We start from the raw sequence: 23,837 nt of genomic DNA, 5'->3' as shown, positions 1-23,837 counted from the left end.
TTATTAGAATCATATCACTGTATCACTATTTTCTCTATCAGGAACAAAGTGTAGAAACTATGTTGGGTGGGTTGCTGGGCTCAGGAAAAGAAGTGTGATAATTAAAAACAAATCTTCCTTCTTTTTTTCCTTTTTTTTTCTTTTTTTTCATATCTTTATTTTTCTAAAATTAAAGTTTGAAAATCAAAAAATTTTATTTCATCTTTTTTACCATTAACTAAAAAATATAATTTTTTAATTTTTTTTTCAAAAATAAATTTATTCACCCGGATGAAATTGGGTGTTGACATTGTCCTAAAAGAGTCTTTCAATGAAACTAAAGAAAAAGTCTCCTTAAAGTCAATTCTTTCCTATTAAGTATAACCCTTTGCCACAAGACAAGCCTTATACCTCTCCACATTACCTTTGTAATCCCTATTGGTCTTAAAAACCACTTACAACCAATGGGTTTTACACCTTATGGTAATGGGACAAGTTTCCAAACCTTATTGTTTTGCATAGACTTATACTGCTCATTCATTGTTTCAGTCCATTTGGTTGATTTAGGCTTGACGGAAGGTGATTGGGTCATCTTCCATCATACCATTATTTTCCTTATTTTCTTAGAGAAATAGCTCATAATAATTTGGAATAACATTTCTCCTTTCTTTCATGGATCCCAACAAAGTTATGGGCTCATGAAGCATAGGTTCTTGAGAATTTTGAGTTTGTTCTCGAGGATTTGAACTTGCTTCATCAAAAGCAACTGTATGAATCAGATATGGAATTGTCATCGATTCTTCCTCGAAGACGAAGTCTTTAACCTTATTTTCTTTAACCTTATTTTCTCCCCAAACTTAATATCCTCAAAGAATATAACAACGTTTGTCTCAAAATTTGTCTTTAATTTGGGATTATAGAACTCATAGCCCCTAATCTTGTTGATTTGGTCTATATACCTTTAACACATTCAACAAAAACATCAAATTTTATGAAGTCAGAGGAATCCAAGATCATTTGACACAATTAGTTCAACTCTATTATTAGAGATGTGACCTAGAAGCCTGTGTCATAATGCTCCTAAACTAGTATCTTCAATTTTATGCTTAGTACCACACTATACCGTATCGAAGGATTCACTATAAGAAAGTCATCTATCAAGCATATATAGATTATCATTACCCAAAAGTGAATCGATTCCAATTATATTTGAATTTTAAGACAACCTGAATTCATTATTTCCCCAAACGAACACAAATAACCTAATTTGTCTAGACAGGAAACTGAAACCAAATTTCGTCTAAATGACGGCACAACCAAAGTTGTTTTTTAAATTCAAATAAAAATCGGTCCACAATAATAATCTAAAAAGTCCCATATAGGTTCCACGTCTACCGATTTGCCTTCTACAACTTAGATTCATCTTTTAGAATCATTTGACTTTTGGTAACTTATGTAATTGTTCCTTGAAACATTAATGTTAGTAGTTGCACCAGAATCTAACCACCAAGTGTTTATAGGTACTAAATTTAAATTGACCGTAGAACATACCAAAGAAAGACTCACACGATTTGAGTGATCCCACTTCGTATAACCTTTTATCTCTTCAGAGATACTTGAGTCCGTATAAGAATGAATTTCTTAATCCTTAGTGTAAGGTCAAAATTGCAACCAAGAACAATTTACATGTTCTCATTTGAGTTCTTAAAAATTGTTCCATTAAGAACTGAAACTGGGTTCAGGTTGGCAGATATAAAAGCAATTGTATCAGAATTTAGAATGAGAGAATATAATTAAGCTCACATCCTAAAAGAATAAATAAATTCAAATAATGGTTTAACCCATCTCAAGACACCTAATGCACCATTAATATCAAGTCTTTGGACAGTAATATTAACTACTAGTGATATCTTGTTGTAATGATCAAACATTGATAATAAAGAATGTCCAACAACAAACCCCTCTTTGAATTGATTTATCATTGACAGAGCAAAACCTTATAATTATCACATGTTTACCATCGTAGGTGTGTATGTAATCCAACCACGAACTATCTCGTCAAGAGAGATCACTTTGGCGACTTCTTGATTCAATATGCTCGTAAAAAATGTTAAACTAACAAAATTTGAATTTTTATTTATATATCAAAATCAAAATTAATTTTAATTCAAATGTCCACGCATGTCAGCTTCACAAAATTAAATAATTTTGATTTGATTTGATTTATTTATTTCTTTATTTTGATCATGCAACCTAACATTCATGTGATGGATCCTAACGCAAACTAGAAAGCGACTATGTAGGCCAACACCTCAACAATGCTAAGCCAAACGACACACTTCACCTTCAACCTAGAATGGCCCACCACAGAACCCTATGAATAAGGCACAATCATGAGTACAACAATGTCAACCTCCTCCGTTCAGGTTATGCAAGTTGCCCTAAACGGTGTCCAAACCAGGCCTATCAAGGCAAGCTTCTTGCTCTCCATACACAAATACCGACAAACCCCGTTTTGCACCACGAGCCACCAGAGGATGCAACAACAAATACAAAACCTTCATCAACTCTCACTACCAAAGAGAGACTCGCGACAAGAAAGATACCATCTCCTTGAGTGAGCCATGCCACAAAACACCGCAACAGCTGCGAACCATATTGATGCTTGCAAAGCACGACTGCCCAAGAGATATCCCACGAGCACACTAGCACCACGAGTCCACAACCACCAAAACCTGAACTTACGATCTGCACCTACGAATGTAAACAGATCAGGAACCAACGCAACAAGAAATCCATCATCGGATCAGCGCACCACCAAATCGCATTTATGCCAAACACTGATAAACTCATGAAGCGCTGCCATTACCACCACGAGCTCTGGATGCGGGAACAAGAAACCACCCTATGACACAGACCCCTACAGAGATCAGGAACCAATGCAACAACAAATCCATCATTGGATCCGCGCACCACCAAATCGAATTTATGCCAAACACTGATAAACTCATGAATCGCTGCCATCACCACCGCGAGCTCTGGATGTGGGAACAAGAAACCACCCTATGACACAGACCCCTACAGTGAGTAGCATGACACCTCTATAGCTTCATCATCGTGAGAAACACGAACCACTGCTCCAACCATGAATGAGCCACCTATTGTCGTGAACATGCCACCTCTACACAATCATCATTACTCTCATCAGAAGTGAATCAAACGAGACCAGTGAAGCCACCGTGAGAAAGAAAAACTAGATCAAGTGTGCCACCACTCGTCGGAGTAGTCTATCACAGTGATGCAAACAATAGAACAGACCAACGAACTCAAATGTGAACCTTAGAGGACCCAATACCAACACTACAAATCTCACTAGACCAGAAGCAAACAGATGCAAATAAAGACAACCGTGAAACACTACGACGAAACCCACTGTCGATGAAGCCACCGTGAGACGTTGTCACAGACACGAGTAGACCCACCACAACTTTCTCGCGCCTTGCAAGTCCAGCGTCGCCTGGACTGGATTGATGAGTGTGCCCCAAATTGATGAAGGAATTTGTGTGGTTTTACTCCCAATCGTGGAAAGGAAAGGGTTTGAACTCATACTTGAGAAACAAGAGAGAAAGAGATGAAGACCAAATTTGGGGTTTATCAAAATTGGGAATTCAAATTACTCATAATTGGAATTTTACACATTCATGCAATTAAGAGACCTTAATCATAAACAAGTGGTGCTTTGATACCAATTGTTTGTTTATAAAAACATTAAAAGAGCAATAAAATTTATTATTAAATGAGCAATTCTCAATATCCAAAACAATAGAATGCAGAAGTGTACCTAATTATTGGGAACAGTAGACAAAAAGATGGTACTTGGTCTTCCAACTATAAAGTCCCTAAAAATTTCCTCTAGATTTTCTCTCTTGATGGGGAGGGAGAGAAAGAAACAGGAATCATACAAAACGTGTTCATAGATGGGGACCATGACCCTTTATATAACTTTTGTCCATTACTTACTTAATTTCAATATTTTTAATTTGGCCTCTTCATCTAATTAGAATATTGTTGCACTACAAAAAAAGTAAACATTTGTAGGGGTTAAAATTACAAATTGTAGCGGTTAAAAACCGTCACAAATGACATTTTTGACGGTTTAAAAAATCATCAAAATTACATATGTCAAAAATAGTTTGTGACTGAAAAATTTTAACCGCTGGTATTATTGTCAGAAAAGAAAACAAAATTACTAACGGTTAAAAACCGCTACAAAATTTACTTTTATTTTATTATATTTTATCATATTTTGATGGTTAAAAACCGTCACAAAAATATATTATATTTTGACAGTTAAAAATCGCCACAAAATATTTATTTTTTACAATTAAAACCGCTACAAAATATATGATTTTTTACGGTTAAAAACCGCCACAAAATATTTCATTTTTTATTGTTAAAAACTGCCACAAATATTTCATTCTTTGCAGTTAAAAACCTCAAAAACTTCTAAAATTGACTACTTAAACCTCAAAAACTCTACTAAAATGGTTAAGAAATTGCAATTGTACTAAACTAACCTAAGAAATCGTGAAACTAAACTAACCTAAGAAACTGTGAAGACACTATCCTAACTAGTTTAAAATGATAAAATCTAACTATGAAACAACTCAATTTACAAAAACAACCTAAACGATTAAAATACTAACCAATCTTGTAAATACTTTGAAATTCTTTATTATTGTTATCATAACAAGCAAGGAGGAAGGCAATAGACATGTCACTATTTCATTTTAATCCCACTACAAGAAAAATGATTACAAGAGAAAGGATTACAATAACGATGTATCTAAACCAAAAGGAGAAATAAGAGTTGACAACTAAGTCTAGATGTAGCTAAACACAAATCTAAATGATAAACTTTACATGCCTACAAATGTATGATAACTTTTGGAAACCTTTACAATAACTTTCCTTTTTGGGTTCCACTCCTCATCATTGTACAAAATTTGTCATGGTTGATTCTACCATCTTGCGAAACCACAAAATTCAATGTTAGCTATGGAACTAGAATACATAATGAGTAATAATACTTTCATATGCAAAAATTTTTGTATAGGTACAACAAAAGTTCACTCTTTTTATGATTAGTTTACCTTTAAACGGTGTTGTCAAACAAATGTAATGTGTGTCAAAGTAGGGGTGGGCATGGATTATATTTTTAATGATCCAATCCACATCCATTTTCGATCCAAATAATTGGATTAGATTTTCGACCCAAATCCATTTTTTAGCAAAAGTAGTTTGGATTTTTTTTAAATCCAGATCCAAATATTTGAATCAAGATTTAAATCCAATCCAAATATTTGGATCAAGTTCAAAATCCAGAATCCATTTTTTATAAAAGAAATTTAAATTGAATTTTTTAAAACTTGTGTCATTAAGGCTAACATGACTCAGTTCGTACATGTCGTTAGGCAGGACTCGTCTGAGTCGTCAGACTGACCCATCCTAGTCCATATGAGTCTTTGGGCCCGCCGTGCCCGTTCGGGTCATCGGGCCCATCCGACCCGCCTAGCCTATTCGGTTCTTCGGGCCCGCTTGGCCTGTTCGGGTCATCAGGCACGTTTGGCCAGTTTGGGTCTTTGGGCCTGGCTAACCTGTTTTGGTCATTGGACCTGCTTGGCTCGTTCGGGTCTTCGGGTTCGCCTGACCCGTTCAGGTCTTCGGGCCTGCCTTACCCGTTTGATTCTTCGAGCTCGCTTGGCTCATTCGGGTCATCGGGCCCGCTTGACCCATTCGGGTCTTCGGGCCCGCTTGACCCATTCGGTTCTTCGAGCCCACTTGACCCATTCGGGTCATTGGGCCCGCCTGGCCCGTTCGGGTCTTTGAGGCCGCTTGGCCCGTTTGGATCTTCAAACTTGCTTGGCCCGTTCGGGTCTTCGGGCCCACTTGGTCCGTTTGGGTCTTCGGGCTTATTTTGCCCGTTCGGGTCTTCGGGCCCACCTGGCTTGTCGGGTCATTGGTCGTCCGTTCATATCTTTAGGCCCGCCTAACCTCTTATGGTCGTGGGGCCTGCCTGATCCGTATAGGTCATCGAGCAAGGCCCGTCCGAATCTGAATTTAGCCTAGTTCATCTTAACCTTTAGTCTAACCCAACTAAAAATTCAAATTGAAAATTTGGATTGGATTTTTTGGATTATCCATATTTAAAAATCTTGATTTATAAAATGGATATCCAATCCATAAAATATATAAAATGTAGATTAGAATGAAATTCAGTTCCATTAAATGGATTTTTAATTGATTGGATTTTTAATAAAATAGATTTTAAATGGATTGGATAAAGAAAATTAGATTTTTTGTCCACCCCTATGTCAAAGTATGGGCTTACTTATCAGTGTCAACTTTAGATATAATTTCCCTGATTGTGGCCTTGTCACCCGTACCATTCTCCTTCATGGCTATTTCAAGTTCATCTCTTGTGATATACCTGTGATGGAATCAAACAAAGAAACTAGGGTACATGTGTCATTTATCTTCGAATTCTAAATAGAGACATTCATTCATTAATTAATGAAATGATCGGTAATGAATGTGATATTTGGTTTAGGAAGAAATTGGATTTGTGGTATATGATCTTCTTCATGTCTAAAAATTGAATCCAATAGTCCAAAGATTAATATGGAAAACAAGGACTTCAAAAACCAAAGAACTGAGGCTGAGAATGCATACTAAGTGAGAATGCATACTAAGGAAAAAAGATTACTTCCATAATGTGATAGATTGAAGAACAAATTTGAATTCATAATAGATGGACTTAACCGCTTCTGTCTTTATCAAAGTATTGGAAGGCCCCATAAAGATTCTTGTTTCTCTCCAACATGTATCTGTGCATTGTTGCAGTGATGAATTCTATGTAATCAATTGTTCCATTTTCGTCTACATCAGCCTAAATTAAGCAAAGGAATGTAAGCTTGAAAGAACATAGAAAAAATAATGAAGGACAAATATTGTTGAACTCGACAACAACTGACACACTGCTTTTGGCCACCAGACACTCCTTTGTGCATTTCATCACCCACGATTGTATCTTTGCAAATATAAAGCCCCAATATCTATCCATACATCAAACACTGACAAATTATTATCTTTCGTTGCTCATTGAAAAGATAGATTGGTAGCTGTGAGATCATGATTTGGACTTTTGTGGGTGGGAATGGATAATCTTAAACCGTAAACATAATAAATGTTGTGTAAATAGTCAGTAATGAGACTGCTTTTTGTTCACTCCATTGCAGTGGCCTAAAATTGTTGAAAATGTGAGAACGATTCAATAAATTAACAACCCCGTGAAAGTTCTGGGATGTTTAGTCTTCGAAACTTGATAACTAATTAATAATACCTTCATGAAAAGATCGAGTTCTGCCTCTGGAAATATTCCAGCTTCTTTTTCCCTTCGAGCAAGCTCGGCTAATAGGTCTATTATAGTAACATATTTGTCAGATAGTTATAGAAAATACTTCTACTAGAAAATTCGTTAACGATTTTACAGTGATTTTTTGTTACCATATCGTGTTCCAACTCCTTGACATCTAGCTGAGAAATCGAGGGTTTCTTTTACTGTCATTTCTCCAATATGCACATCATTTTGGCTAATGTAGGCTTAAGTTTTTCTAGGGACAACTAATTAGTCATCAATCATTCCTATTTTGTATGGAAAAGAAATAGACACCCACGTTTTCAAGATAACCCGCTATTAATGTATATATAACTAAAATAGGAAGTAGCTTCTTTGTGATCTACTACAACTTATTTATTACATACGTCTTAATCATTATAAGTTTCTTGAATTGGTAAGAAATTTGGAAATAAATAGTAAGAAGCAGAAAAATAGAATTTCTAAAACCAAACAATTTTTATATTAAAAACTTGTTAAGTTGTCATATTTTTCTCTCATTCTTTTGGTCTGAAAGGCTACGAAAGGTACTGAATGCAAGTCAAATATGAAAACACATTTTTAGCAAAACAAAATTACCTTCATGTAGGCATCAATATCCGAGAAGGACGAGGTTTCTTCTCTAAGTGTCATTTCTCCTATGTGAAGATCATTTTGATTCACATAAGCAACAGTTCTTTGGGGTACAAACTCATTCATCCCGTGATCGTTATAAGTTACCTTTCCAGAGAACTGATCAAGAAGTCGCAGAAAATTAGCTTGACCTTTAAGAAAAGAAAATAGAACTAAAAGCGTGCTAACACTGTTACAATAAATGCACTTCTCTTCAATGATTTTTGTAACAGAACTTGGAGGGCCTAAAAGCAATGTCATTCTGGAAAAAGAGAAAATGAAAAATCTACAATATTTCACATCCATAAGTCACAGTTAAAGTCATAATACATTGATTTACCACCAATTTGTAGCATTGTAGTTTTCATGCATTAGATGAATAGATAAAATAGAATAATATAACTGTTTCATTGTGTAGAAGAGAGAGATGAGTTATGCACCATGGAAAGAATCAGTATTATTGTTATCTGTTTTTGCAGCCACCAATTCCTGTCCCGCCCCAAGTTCATTCCCCACTCTCGTTGACACTGCGCTTAATGCCGTCGGCAAAGTGTACAAAAGCGATGTGATTTGTATCACTATCCCAGCCATGGCTAGAACAACACGAGGGTTGTTGAGGTAGCCTGCAGAAATTGTCATCAATTCGTACCACCACCATTCCAAGCAAACAGCCTGACAACTCTGTATTGAAAATTTCATCAGCACACCCCATTCCATGGCAAGAGTACCGTTACATGTTATCACAGTATTATCATGTGACGTGGTGTGAGACAGTAGTAATGGCACGTGTAAGGACTCCTCGGGAACGCGTGTGTAGAACATGTACAGGACAAGGAAGAAAAGGTTGTTGAAATTGGCAACGAAGGATGAGACAACGATTCCCGGCACGCCAAGGTAGAGTTTGAAGGTTAAAAAGGTGATGGTTGTTAAATATATGCTTTTTTGTAACTGCATATCGTTGTTTAATTTTTAATTAATTAATAGGTCTTCCTAAACTTTAGGTGCAAGTATGTCTGTTATTCACGTTCCCTGAAATCATGCTTATGTGGTTACTGTCAGTTTTATTTTTTATTATAAATGTATTGCTGCTACGTTGAATAAAACAAGCCATTTCTTCATATCAATCTCATAATACTGTACACTTTACCTGGTTCTGTTTTTTCCCTCTCCCGATTAAATTATTTCCCTTTCAACTCCAACAATCTGGTATCCAGAGCTGTTTTCTTACGGGCCTGTGAAATAATGGACGCTGAATCAAATTTCTCCCAAGTAGCACCTCCGGTCTTTGACGGAGAGAACTACGATGCCTGGGCGATAAAAATGGGGGCTTACCTAGAGGCTTTGGATCTTTGGGAAGCTATTGAAGAAGATTACGAAATCCTTCCGCTGCCCGAAAATCCCACCATGACCCAGATGAAAAGTTACAAGGAGAAGAAAACTCGGAAAGCAAAGGCGAAATCATGTCTCTTTGCTGGTGTTTCGGCAACCCTCTTCACTCGAATCATGACCTTAAAAACAGCAAAAGAAATATGGGAGTATCTAAAGAAGGAGTATGTAGGGGATGAAAGGATTCGAGGTATGCAAGTGTTGAATTTGATGAGAGAATTTGAGCTTCAAAAGATGAAGGAGTTTGAGACCATTAAAGAGTACTCAGACAGATTGCTTGCCATTGTTAACAAGGTAAGATTACTTGGCACAAATTTTTTGGATTGCAGAATTATCGAAAAAATTCTTGTAATTGTGCCAGAAAGGTATGAGGCATCCATAACCACTCTAGAAAACACAAAAGATCTGTCCAAGATTACCTTGGCAGAGGTGTTACATGCCTTGCAGGCCCAAGAGCAACGGAGGCTTATGAGACAAGATCAAGTGGTTGAAGGTGCATTACCGGCAAAGCATCACAGTGGAAAGAAAAACTTCAAGAAGCATAAACAAACAAGCGGTGAAAACACTACATACAAAGGCAAGGGCAAAAAGAAAAATTACCCACCTTGTGAGCACTGCAGAAAATTGGGTCATCCACCATTCAGGTGTTGGAAAAGACCAGATGCAAAATGCAACAAGTGTAATCAGCTTGGACATGAAGCTGTAATTTGTGGAAGCAAACAACATGAAGTCAATGCCCAAGTTGTTGAGCAAGATGACGAAGATCATATTTTCTTTGCTTCAATTTTTTCAGCAAAGAGTAACTCTGAATGTTGGTTGATTGATAGTGGTTGTACCAACCACATGTCGTATGACAAAACACTATTCAAGCACTTGAAGCCTACTAAAGTCTCAAAAGTCAGAATAGGAAATGGTGACTATATTTCTGCAAAAGGAAAAGGAATCGTAGCAATTTCAACGAGCTCAGGTACAAAAATAATCTCCGATGTTCTTTATGTACCTGACATTGATCAAAATTTGCTAAGTGTAGGACAGTTGATGGAAAAGGGATTTAAAGTGTCCTTTGAACATCAAAACTGCCTTATCTCTGACATTGCTGGCCGGGAGGTTCTAAGGGTTAAAATAAGAGGTAAAAGCTTCTCATTTGATCCAACAGAGGAGAAGAATGTAGCCTATTACACTCAAGCCAATCTCACAGAACTTTGGCACAAAAGACTAGGTCATTGTCATCTTGAAAGAATGTTGAAAATATAGAAGAATGACATGTCTCCAGGTGTACCAACACTTTCTGAAAATCTTTCAAATTGTAATGCTTGTCAATTTGGTAAACAAAACAGAAAGTCTTTTCCCAAATCATCTTGGAGAGCCTCTCAAAAGTTGCAACTAATTCACACTGATGTGGCAGGACCTCAAAGAACACCATCACTACAAGGTAGTCTCTACTTTATTTTGTTCATAGATGATTTTACAAGAATGTGCTGGATTTTTTTCTTGAAATTCAAGCATGAAGTTGCTGGAGTATTTATGAAGTTCAAGAAAATGGTGGAAACTCAAAGTGGCTACAAGATTCAGTTTCTAAGATCAGACAATGGGAAGGAGTATACATCAACAAAATTTAATCTATTTTGTGAAGAAGCAGGAATTGCGCATCAATTGACAACTCCTTACACTCCTCAACAAAATGGGGTAAGTGAAAGGAGAAATAGATCTGTGATGGAGATGGCTAGATGCATGTTGCATGAGAAGGAGCTGCCTAAAACATTTTGGGCAGAAGCGGCTAATACAATAGTTTTCTTGCAAAATCGGCTTCCAACCAAGGCCTTGAAAGACAAAACTCCATTTGAGGCTTGGTATGGGTATAAACCTTCTCTAACCTTCCTTAAAGTATTTGGTTGTGTCTGTTTTGTATATATTCCTCAGGTTAAGCGTGATAAACTTGACAAGAAGGCTACTCCAGGCATCTTTGTGGGTTACAGTTCTGTTTCGAAAGCCTACAAAGTGTATCATCCTCAAACCGGAAAGATGACTATCACTAGAGATGTACATTTCAATGAAGGTCAGAAATGGGATTGGAAGAACTCACAAAGCACAACAGAATTCTTTCCAATTATAGAAGATAATCATCATGGAGAACAAACCACAGAACTGTTGCAAGATGAATTGGAAGATGATCCTCCAATCAGAGGAACTAGGCTATTGTCTGACATCTATCAAAGATGTAATGTAGCCATTTGTGAACCTGCTAGCTGTGAGGAGGCACTAAGACTCCCAAAATGGAAAAATGCAATGGAGGAGGAGATGTCTATGATTCAAAAAAACAAAACGTGGGAGTTGGTTGACAAGCCTGAAAATAGAAAAGTCATTGGAGTCAAATGGGTTTTCAGAACAAAGCTTAATGCAGATAGCTCAATCAACAAATACAAGGCCAGACTCGTGGTTAAAGGGTATGCACAAATCTTTGGTGTTGATTATTCTGACACTTTTGCTCCTGTGTCTAGATTAGATACAATCAGATTGGTATTAACTATAGCTGCGCAAAAGGGCTGGAAAATATTCCAGTTGGATGTCAAATTAACATTTTTAAATGGAGTTCTAGAAGAAGAAATATATGTCGAGCAACCAGAGGGATTCGTGAAGCATGGTGAAGAAGATAAAGTTTATCTACTAAGAAAGGCCCTATATGGCTTAAAGCAAGCTCCAAGGGCCTGGTACAGTAGAATAAATGATCACCTATTAAGCATAGGCTTTACAAAAAGCTTATCTGAATTCACTCTCTATGTGAAAGATAAGGGAAATAGTTTTCTCATAGTTTCACTATATGTTGATGATCTTTTAGTAATTGGAGATGACACAAAGTTGATTGACGAATTCAAGCAAGAAATGATGCAAGCATTTGAAATGACAGATCTTGGTCTCATGACCTATTTTCTTGGAATTGAGATCAAACAAGGTGAAAATCAAGTGTTCATTTGCCAAAGAAAATATGCAAAGGAAATATTGAGGAAATTTCAAATGGATGAATGAAAAGCAGTTAGCACACCAATGAATCAAAGAGAGAAATTCATCAAGGAAGATGGTGTTGATAAAGTTGATGAAGGATACTACAGGAGCTTGATTGGATGTCTAATGTACCTAACTGCAACAAGGCCAGACATTATATTTGCTGTAAGTCTCTTATCTCGATTTATGCATTGTGCTAGTGAGGTGCATTTAAGAGCAGCAAAAAGAATATTAAGGTATGTGAAAGGCACTCTTGATTATGGTGTCAAATTTGAGAAGTGTACAAATTTCAAGTTGTGTGGATTTTCTGATAGTGATTGGGCTGGATCTTATGATGACATGAAAAGCACTTCAGGGTATTGTTTCAACTTAGGTTCAGGAGTTTTCTCATGGTGCACAAAGAAGCAAGAAATTGTAGCACAATCCACTGTAGAGGCTGAATTCATAGCAGCAACAGCTGCTGTAAATCAAGTTCTATGGCTGAAAAAGATTCTATATGATTTACACTTTCAGCAGAAAAATAAAATTGAGGTTTTTGTTGACAACCAGGCAGCAATTGCAATTGCAAATAATCCAGTATGTCATGGGAAAACAAAACATTTCAACATCAAGCTCTATTTTTTGAGGGAGATGCAGCAAAATGGAGAAGTGAACTTAGTTTACTACAAGTCTGAAGATCAGTTGGCTGACATGTTTACAAAGCCTTTGCCTGTCAGCAAATTTGAATTATTGAGGAAAAGAATTGGAGTGTGCAGCAGTTCCTAAAGCAAGGAGGAGTGTTAAATATCTGCTTTTTTGTAACTGCATATCGTTGTTTAATTTTTAATTAATTAATAGGTCTTCCTAAACTTTAGGTGCAAGTATGTCTGTTATTCACGTTCCCTGAAATCATGCTTATGTGGTTACTGTCAGTTTTATTTTTTATTATAAATGTATTACTGCTACGTTGAATAAAACAAGCCATTTCTTCATATCAATCTCATAATACTGTACACTTTACCTGGTTCTGTTTTTTCCTTCTCCCGATTAAATTATTTCCCTTTCAACTCCAACAATGGTGGGAAGGTGTAGAAGAATGGAGAGTAGAGTGCACCAGAGTAGTGGCCAAGTTGTTCCTCTGCTGCGTAGATAGATGCGGAAAAGGTGGAGGAAGCTATTGGCTATGAGGTCTAGGATGGCGAAGCGACAATAGAGGGTTGCTACACGGGTTATGTATGGATTCTGGTGAAGGAAAAGCATGAGAGGTTGGAGGTTGAGCCATAGAAGAGAAATGGGGAGAGAAAATAGAAGTAACATGAGAATTATTCTGTGGAGAGTTAGAGAGAGTAAGGAGAAGTTTCTAGAACCGAAGGCTTGGGTGCAGAGGGGTTCCATGCCCATGGCTAGACCTGAGAGGACAGAGTAACCAGTTATGTTGGTGAAGCCTATGGCCAAAGAGCCTCCAACTAACTCTAGGCTTCCCAACCTTCCCATGCACACAACTAAGGTCAAGTTTTTAAGGTACCCCACAAGGCTCATGGCTGATATTGGAAACCCTATGTTTGTCATTCTCTTTACTTCTTCTAATACCTGCATGATTGATAAAACACATGAATGAGTGATCCATTTTGGGTGATAGATATTTTGTAAATAGAAGTGTATGTGGGTGTGAAAATCATATAGAAAAAGAGATATCTTACCTGGGAAAGTGTCGGGTATGTCTTTGGGGATTTGTGTTGTGCATGCATCTCAAAGGTTTTGATTATTTTCTTGTTTCTGAGTGTGTTTGGAGAAAGTGTTAATTATGAGGAACAAAAGGGGATGGTGGTGGGAAAGTGAAGCAAGGTAGTATTATTCAGTATGGCTGCAGAAGCACTGCCAATGAAACCAATTCACGGACCTAACCAATTCGTGCTTGACCAATTCAGTATGGCTAACATAGCTATTATGAGTCCACCGGTGTTATTTCCTCCTATCACATCAAAATAATGTGTTAAATCTGCATTTGGATTTCTAGCCTGCAACTCAACAAAATTTATCCATGACATTAAAAAGGATATACCTTCTAGACACTCAAGGTAATCTCAGTCATGAAATAAACACAACTTATTGTCATGTTGCATTCAGTAATTGCATTGTTTGATGCAGGTCACCAATAAAAAAATATTGTTAGAATCTTACTTACAAGGGAATATAAAACATGAGCAAATAGCTTTAAGCTTGCTAAAAGCATAAAAATAGGCTCTGTTTTTCAAAATCTTAACCAGCATTGCAACATGACAAGGGCAACAGTAAAATATCACATTCTATTAAAGATAAAGTAATTTACACCATTAAGCATGGTACAAACAGCACAATCCAGTCAAACATGAAAACTGGGTGGTACTGAAGCTTTGAAAAAAACTTGTTACCATACACAAACTACAAGGTCTTACACTCTTATTCGTATTTTCAAATGAAAATGCATTGATTCCACCATTAATTAGGAAGACCACCATGTATATTACATGAGCATGCAAAATATTTAATAGAAATGCAATCAGCAACTAACCTTCGTGATGGATCAATTTGAGAGAATAAAAAATGAGCAAATAACTTTAAGCTTTAAGCTTGATCAATTCAGCAGCACTCTGACTTTTCTAAATGAAGAAAAGTTATAAAGAGAATAACATATAAATCATAAACAATTAAACATACAAGATAAGTTCTATTTTGTAAACAAAGATTTCATTAAGATGGAAGACAAAATAAGAATTGAAAGAAGGGATCTCAAAACTGAAGAAATCGAGGCTGAAAAACCAAAAAGAAAGGGGTTCATAACATGAAACATGCAATGCATCTAGATGAGTACTTCTCTTTTTGCACCTCAATCATAACACAAGAATTTTAATACAAATGGAAATGAAGACAAGTATAAGAGGCACAAAATATACAAAGTCTTTAAGAATTTTAGTTTAGTCCTTTAATTTAGGTTAAAAAATAAATAAACTACAGACAACCATTCAAATACATCTCTATACTTCTAGCCCACCAAAATCCCATATATTTAATCTTTAGTAATAGAGAGCAAGTATATAAAGTAGTGTGAGAATTGAGGTATGCATACCCCTGAGCGAAATGTAGTTCCTCAATTTAGACAACCTTTAGCCGATATTTTAGTAGCAGTCAAGGGCTTCCACCATGCTAGCTCCGAAAGCAATCACAACACAGACAAAATTCTAGCTCTAGGTTTAGGGTATGAGCGATACACATTGCATATCTCACCATAAACCCATACTTAGCCGTCATTAGGGTTTTAGTGGCAAAATTTCTCACCCTAACCCATGCTTAATCGTGATTAGATTTTTAGTTGCAAAATGAGAGAAATCAATAGAATTAAAAATTACAAACCATGACACTAAATCAAAAAGAGTTCAGTAGAATAGAAAATTACCACTGTTTTACGAAGACATCATCAACACGTTGCTTTAGAGGGAGATGTGAAATCTTACATACTTTGAAGTTTGAAAAATTTACCAGAATCGCACACCTCTCTCTGAACGCTTTAAAAAATTTCACAATCTTTTTGAAAATTTTATACAATAACAAATTGAATAAAGAAACAAGAGACCATTGCTTATAAGCAGATAGAAACTAGAAATCACGCAAAAGGGATGATGCACAAAATGAAAAGCATATTCAAATTACATCTTAATAAACAGTTAAAAATATTAAAATAGTACAAATTTGTTGCCGTTAAAATAAAGTAACAGAATTAACATTTTTTTAGCGGTTTAATATAACCGCAACAAAATACCCGCTAATAAAAATTATTATTTTTGTAATGTTGGCATCTACATATTTAATATATCATGACATGTATATGTTCTTAGTCATAGATTTAATTAATTAGATCACTATAATACTTTGGTTAATAATATAATCGCCCTAACACATTTAATTATTTATTATATATATGTATGACCCAAATTGCTAACATTTCATGCACAATCCATTAACAATTAAAACCTCTAAAGCTTGTACTTAGTATATTAACACTTGCAACTACATTTGTAAGATTCAATTAACTATATATATTGTTGGTACACATACTTGTATTAAGCAATTGTTACATTGAAGATGAATTATGACAACGGTTGAAAGCTAAAACAGGTGAAAACCTCTTTGGGTACAATATGAAACTTGTGTTATTAGCCAAGAACAAAATAACATAGATGAGAAAAACAAAAACAAACCCAACTAACCAACCCATAAGTTAGTTAGTTTTAGTGTATAAACAACAATGTTACTACTGTAGTAGTAGGTTTTGGAAACTTGTTCTGGGAGTGCGGAGACTCTTAAATTCTCAATAATCAACACAAATTCATAATTTAACCTTTTCTCTATATTATTTCTCTTTACCTCTACTTTTGTTTATTGTGGTGTAAATTCTTTTAATTTGGTGTACCAACTATATCAACTTGTTCGAATAAACACATCGTTAATAAAGAACAGTATTGTCTTTATCCCCAAGAATCACCCTATAAGTAAAATACAAACTTAAAGTGTTTTTGACTTGGAGCAAGAAACTCCATGGATTTAAAGTCCATTATATAGTCACTAACATCCACTTTATTATATCAAATTTTTTATTATCTCCATTATATCAAATATTTTATTATTTATTATTATCCAGGTTTATTTATTATTTAATAATTTTTTTAATATTGAAAATTTAGAATATAAAAAATTAATGATATTACCAAAAAAGATTAATAAACATTATCTTTCATTAAATGTAACGTCCCATTTAAATAATAACCTTAATTAAAATGCAACATCACACAAAATAATATAAAGAGCGAAGTCATGGTGTATATTGTCACTCCTTACAATTATCCAAAATAAACTAGGAAAGAAATCAAGGCACACCACAATGCCAATAACAAGACAAAGTAATAGATCGATAGTATTCAAAATAAATGCTCAAAGAGCAAGATAATACGAGGGCTACCGCCCTAAAAGAAAACTCGATGATAAGCGGGATTTGACCCAAGACAAACTAAGCAACAGAATCTTCATCACCCTGATGACCACGGGGAGTTCTCGCATCTGCTCACATTAATAATTTGATGATCCTTGCAGAAGGAGAAAGTCACACACAAAACATACAAACAAGCAAAAAGGGTAAGCTAGAGTAGAAAAATGATTTCTCATGCACATAATTTTATAGCCAAAGATACATACATAAACAAGCATGTGAAGACTCACGGACAAGACACTACGACTCAAGACACGATTATCCGGATACATATAATTAGTCGGATTCACCAGATGCTTACACTTTTGGTGGCCTCTATTGCTATGTAGAGCCAATTGCCAATGGGTTTCACCCCACCACTCACAAGGTTAGCCTTCAAACATCTAAGGCCATTAACCTGCCAAAGACTAGGGCCTCCTGCTACTCTTAGCACTTGAGTCAGTACGCTCTACGTGAGATTTACTGACTCTTTAGAGTGTCATGATGCAATCATTACTTAAATCCTTACTAAATTATATAATGAGGCACCACCACGAACCTTCATGGAATTATGTCCTAAGCATGAGGCACCATCATGAGCTCCCACTATCAAGGGTCATGTAATTACGTCTTGACCATGAGGCACCACCACACAACCATCGTGGAATTCTGTCTTGACCAATGAGGCACCACCACGAAACCATCGTGGAATTACGTCCTGACCAACGAGGCACCACCATGAGATCTCACCTAGAGATTCATGGAATTACACCATAAACCACACCAAAATCATGTTTCACCCACCAAGCATAAATTATCATGCATACCAATTCCATGCCAACATTCATAACCAACCATCCATTCATGTTCCATACCAATATCATACCAAACTCATCATTTCCAACCCATAAACCATTCAATACATACAAAATCACTCATTTCATGCTTTAACATAGTAATCCAACCAAACATGTGATAATCATCCAAGAACAAAGGAGAAAACAAGACCTGAGCATATTCTCGCCCAGTTCTTGCTTAGGCTAAAAGGTCTCGCTCATACGAGAGGGTTCTCTCCCTCAGGGGAGCTCTTTCCGCCTAGGCGAGAGCTTAAAAAGTGGAAACAGTGGCCTTGGCGTTCTCTCGCTTAGGCGAGACCTCCTTGCCTAAGCGAGATGTGTAAGACTCGTGAAATTTAATTAATTAATAATTGCGGGTCGTAGAAGCCTTTATGGTATTAAATGTTAACTCTTATGACGTGGAAAGGTACTAGCTCAAGTGGTTGAGAGTACTTTATTATGTGAGAGGACTTGGGTTCGAGTCCTAAAATTAAATTGTGTCAATTATGTGTTATTTATGTGATTTTATATTTATATATATATATATATATATATATATATAATCATGTTGGGGAATGATATAGTAATTAAATTATATTAGTTAGCATGAAATATGAGTTGGCATGATGGTTTGGTATTCACTTGGCATTTCAGGGTTGTGGGTTCAAGCCTTGGGGAATCCAAATTGAACTTCATTTTTGGCTGTTTTGGCTTTGGATTAGAATTTGAAGGGTTAAAGGAAACTCAAATGGACACGGCAGGCAGCCAAGAGTGGTTGAAAAATAGAAGTTAAATAGGATATTGAATGGTAATTAACTTAGGATTAATGCCATTTTCGTTTTCTCACATTAAGCCCACTTTAAGACCACTTTAAAAGGGTATTTTGAGGTAGGAGAGAAGGTTTTGGTGGCATTGTAATTGGGGTTGCAGAAGAGAGCACGAAATTGTGAGTTTTTGGTGAGTGTTGCGTAAGGTTGGGGGCTGAGTTGGAAGAAGGGCAAGAGGGCTAGTGGCGATCAAGGAGGAAATAGAGAACTTATCAAATTAAACAAGGAATACAGGTTAGGGGAGTTCGTATTGCTTGTTTTATTTCGCAATGATATGAATGTATGATCTGAACCATATTGAGACCGTGCAACCTGCTTTCTCTCGTTATATTTGCGTTTCTGGATTTTTCCAGAAACCGCCTGGCGGTAGGGCATGAACCGCCAGGCGGCTTATGTGTTTTCAGCCTATTTTCTGGGTTCGCCTATGAACCGCCTGGCGGCTGAGGGTGGCCCGCCAGGCGACGTAGCGTGCGTCTTCTTATTTTTTTTTGTTTTGGTTGGTTTGTCAGCGATGTCGTGGTGTTTGGTTTGTATTTCTATTGTACATATTTACTTGGCATGATGAATTATGGGATTGTAGTTACTAAATTGATTGGACATTGCATGAACTTGAAAATTTCATGAATATCAATTGGTGGGTTAATGAATTGGGGATTTCATAGTCAAACTAAATTAAAGGGAAAAGGTTAATGGAATTTTACTTATTGGAAGTTTTAGGAATGGATCATGAACCTAAACATGTGAGTACAACCTTTTGAGTCGTAAATTTAATGAAATTAGAGTTGTTGTGAAGGAGGCAAGGTTCGCAGGTGCAGGAACCGCTTGGCGACACCATATTGGCCGCTAGGCGACACACCAGAGGTGCGTGGTGTGTTGATTCACGAAGAACGCAGTTTTTCATACTTTTCGTGTAACAGTAACCGTCGGGCAGTATTTTAGTCCCGCCGGGCGCCAGTCATCTGATTTTGAGCGCTAGGCGCCACTAATTTTTCTGGTTCGCGAAGTTTTCGTAAAACTGCATTTCCCGGTTCGTTAACCGTTCGATTTAGGTCAAATTTTGACATGTGATCCGTAACATGTGGTTCTTCACTTTGAACGGTGGAGATTGGATTTGGAGGTCAGTAGCTAGAGATATACATTACTTAATATTGCTGATTTTGGAGTTTATAAAATACATGAATAAGCCTTGATGAGTTCAAGTAACTTCTAATGAAGCATAATTGGGTGCATGTGGTAAGTTAAATTCAGAATGTATGTTAATTGGGTACGAGTGAGATAATTATGTGAGATATGGTATGGATGGTGAAACTTTACCCTAGTCGTGGTTTTGTGGTTGTGAATTTTTATTGAGGTACATATGCAATATTGACAAAAGTGTGGTGTCATGAGTTTATAAAAATATCAGACTGTATGATCCTAAGACGGGGTGTATGTGGCATGTTTAAAGGGGTAAGTGAAGGAGAGTATGGGTGCATGATAATACTTGATTTGATGGCATGTTTGAATAGGTGTGGTGTAATCTTATTATAGTTGTATGACTGGAAAAACCAGGCTGTGTTGTAAATTGTTATGTTGTATGATTGGGATCCCTTGGGGATATGTTTAAGTGCCAAGGAACCAGTAATAGTGCGCTACTGGCATGGCGCCTGGCGGCGCGAGCGAGCCGCCAGGCGGACGGAACGCAATCAGCGACAATGGTCATAGCGTCTGGCGGTAGGGAGGGTTCCGCCAGGCGAAATGGTGCAGCAGAGACTCTGATGGTGCAGTGGTGTCTGGCGCGCGAGGCAGGTGCGCCAGGCGGTGACGAGGAGTGGCGCCTAGCGGCATGGTGGGTCCGCCCGGCGGTGACGATGCAATGATGATGTTGCAGGCGCGTGGCGCTTGGCGGTGTGTGATGCTCGCCAGGCGGTCTGAACCTAGTGTGTGCCTGGCGATGTGAGATGCGCGCCAAGCGGTTTTGGTTCAGTGATGGTGCGCGAGGAAAGGTTTCTACACAGCTTTAGGTGATGTTCATAATGCAAGGCTTTAGATTGGGGTCCAGTTACGAGTCTGTATTGGAGTAACACGTGACCACTCTAGGTTGTAGCCTGGTGGTTTAGGAAGTCCAGTGGAGTGTGCGAGTTGTGGCTCGTACGGCGAGGTTCGGATGATTGCCCTCTTCAGAGTATTCTGGCAGAGTTTTGGTAGTCTGGAACAGCTACAAACTTTATTTTTGTTTCGGGGAGCTCCATTTGGTGTCATGGTGTGATGCTGTGGCAAGGTTATTCCCACATGTGGACTATCAGGTGGTGGCCTATAGTCGGAGGGGCGAGTAGACACTCGTGCAGCAAAGATCAATCATTGTTCTCACCTAAAGGGTATAGAAATGATAGACGTCTAAATGCAAGTACTGGAAGTGGAGAGTAAAGGAAAAAGGGAGAAGAATACTAACCCAGGGTTTTAATGTCGCGACGTTGAATTTAATATTATATTTGTTTGGTTTTATTTAAATGAGCTCACCCTATCTGTGTGTATGTGGCGATGATCATGTAACTTGTTATGATTTTCTTTTGTATTTTTTTATGGTTTGGTTTTGTAATAACTGAATAGTACGATTTTAATTACTACGGAAGCGATGTTGAACTTTTAATTTTCCCGTGTTTTTTGGAAATTGCGAGAATAAATTTGATGTTTTATAAATCTTATTTCTTATTTATTTTTAAATAGTAATTTTCGGCTAGGACGTTACAAGATGGACTCTCACTCAAAACAGGGAACAACTTCTGGTACTCTCGCTTGGCCGAGACTGGCTCGCCTGGGCGAAAATACCAAGATTGTCTACTGTTCACGCGTGCAAAACACAAAAATAGTACCAAATCATAGTTCAACCAATACCAAGCAACCATAATAATGAGCATACCTCATGAATATGATTTAAATCCAGAAAACATGCGAAAAATCATAAAAAAGTTGTAAGCCCTAGCTTCCCTTACTTGAAAAAAGCTAGCAAAGGACTCAGACACCCAAACAATTGAGCACAATAGCTCTAGGAGCAGATTCAAAAGTTGGAAAATAGTGGAACAGGTTTAAATCGAGCTCACCAAGAGAAACCCTAGTTGGAACCGTGAAAAATAAGCTGAAGTGAAAGAGTATGAGTTGAAAACGACTTATGTGGAAGAGAACGAGGTTGAACTTGCTTGACATAGAGTAACGACAAACCCTAGCAGAGCTTTTGTTGAGGGAACAAGGAGGGAGTAAAGGCACTGATTTTTCAAAGTGGGCAGAAATGAGAGGCTTAGGCTGGTTTAGGAGTTTTGGACACCCTATGGGTCAGCCTTAGGCCCAACTGACTGAGATAGGCTCTTAAACTCTAGGGTAGAATTAAAGTGAGCCTTACATTAAACATAACAAAATTATATCAAAGTACCATATAAAAAAAAAACATTACATATTCATCATACAATTCTTCAACTAAAGTTTTTATCCTAATTCTAAGATGGTTTGTTTCCACCACTTGATCCAATAACATCATTTGGAGATAGTACACCACTCTTAACATTTGGTGCCTACAATGAATGAAGATGAACATACAAGTACTTGAATTAGATACCAATACAATAAGTTTAAATAATATTCTTTCTTACATTATACCTCAGTAGTTTGATGTACCAAAGTGGTTGATATCATGATTTAATTAAAAAATGGCAGTTAAAATCACTACATTTTAAATGAAAAATACGGCAGTTCAAAAAGTGGCAGTTAAAACCACCACATTCATATGTAAAATGTGACGGTTCAAAAACTATCGTATTATCATGTAAAAAAACAATTATTTTAAATAACCACCATATTAAAACTACCTCAATTTACCCATTTTTATTGTAGTGTTGTAAGTCTATTATTATGAGTCAAAGAAAATATATTTGTGATTTTCTTCACATAACACAAATAATCCATTTCTTCACCTATGGTTTGTAATTACAAGTCATCCAAGTTTAGATGTGATTTATTCTCGTATCCCATTTTCCAATATTCCACTCTTACAAGACCAGAAATCGGCTTTGTTTTGAACAAAGTCTACCAATTTATGGCCAAAGTGTTGGGTTTTCGTTGGGTTACGATATAATGCACACTCATGTATCTTAAAAGTACTTTGTTTCGAGGACTACATTTTAAGCATGTGTCTCATATCCAACCTTTTTCCTTGAAATTTTTTTGTGATGTTAATTGGGCATTTGACGTTGATGATAAAAATTCTACTTCAGGAGTCAAAATGTGATTTGATATATGGTTAGATGTTTAATCTTGTTAATTACATTTTGAAAGAAGAAAATTTTTGAATCAAACGTTCAAATGAAATGAGTATTAGGAAATGATTGATAAATGATTTGTTTAATTGATTGAGATATATTATTGCTCTAAAAAATCATATGTAGAAGCATAATGCACAAAATTTTCTTAACATGACAATTGTGAACATTAAAGAAGTGCATAATTCAAATCATGCATGAGCTCCTTTTGTGATAGTTTCTTTCTGATTATTCATTTGTAGTTGAAAGTTCTTGATCTTAGGAGGAGATTGAGAAAGATACTTGGAGAGGTTGATACTTAGTGTAGCTTGGAGAGGTTGGAACTTGTGTAATATTGAGAGGGTGATACTTGTTATTGATCAAAGGTATTGATTAGTGGAATATCTTAAGTATGGTACTTAAGAGACTAGACGTAACCTTAAGTGGAAGTGAATCGGTATAAATTCTTTGTGTGCATTTTCTTTATCCCTACTC

At 36.6% G+C, this 23,837-nt stretch overlaps 1 protein-coding gene and 1 long non-coding RNA gene across 2 annotated transcripts; both read right to left on the bottom strand.

Annotated features, from left to right (window-relative positions):
* Positions 1 to 7,266: 7,266 nt before the first annotated feature.
* On the bottom strand, positions 7,267 to 7,636 carry LOC114189905 (uncharacterized). The gene is made up of 3 exons (XR_003605744.2): positions 7,546 to 7,636; positions 7,382 to 7,458; positions 7,267 to 7,281 (listed from the first exon to the last, which is right to left on the bottom strand). It is a non-coding gene; the product is annotated as an uncharacterized LOC114189905 (long non-coding RNA).
* Positions 7,637 to 8,479: 843 nt separating this feature from the next.
* On the bottom strand, positions 8,480 to 14,160 carry LOC114191137 (protein DETOXIFICATION 55-like). Its single transcript, XM_085675845.1, has 3 exons — positions 14,113 to 14,160; positions 13,486 to 14,002; positions 8,480 to 8,964 (listed from the first exon to the last, which is right to left on the bottom strand). The coding sequence occupies exons 1-3, from the start codon at positions 14,158 to 14,160 to the stop codon at positions 8,480 to 8,482; spliced, it is 1,050 nt and encodes a 349-aa protein (XP_085531971.1).
* Positions 14,161 to 23,837: the final 9,677 nt, after the last annotated feature.

This window comes from Vigna unguiculata, chromosome 7 (genome assembly GCF_037176805.1).
Source record: "Vigna unguiculata cultivar grain cowpea cultivar isolate G323 ecotype 2 chromosome 7, ASM3717680v1, whole genome shotgun sequence".
Lineage (NCBI taxonomy): Eukaryota > Viridiplantae > Streptophyta > Magnoliopsida > Fabales > Fabaceae > Vigna > Vigna unguiculata.
The sequence above is the reverse complement of the archived record's forward strand: the minus strand, read 5'-3'. Positions and strand labels throughout refer to the sequence as shown.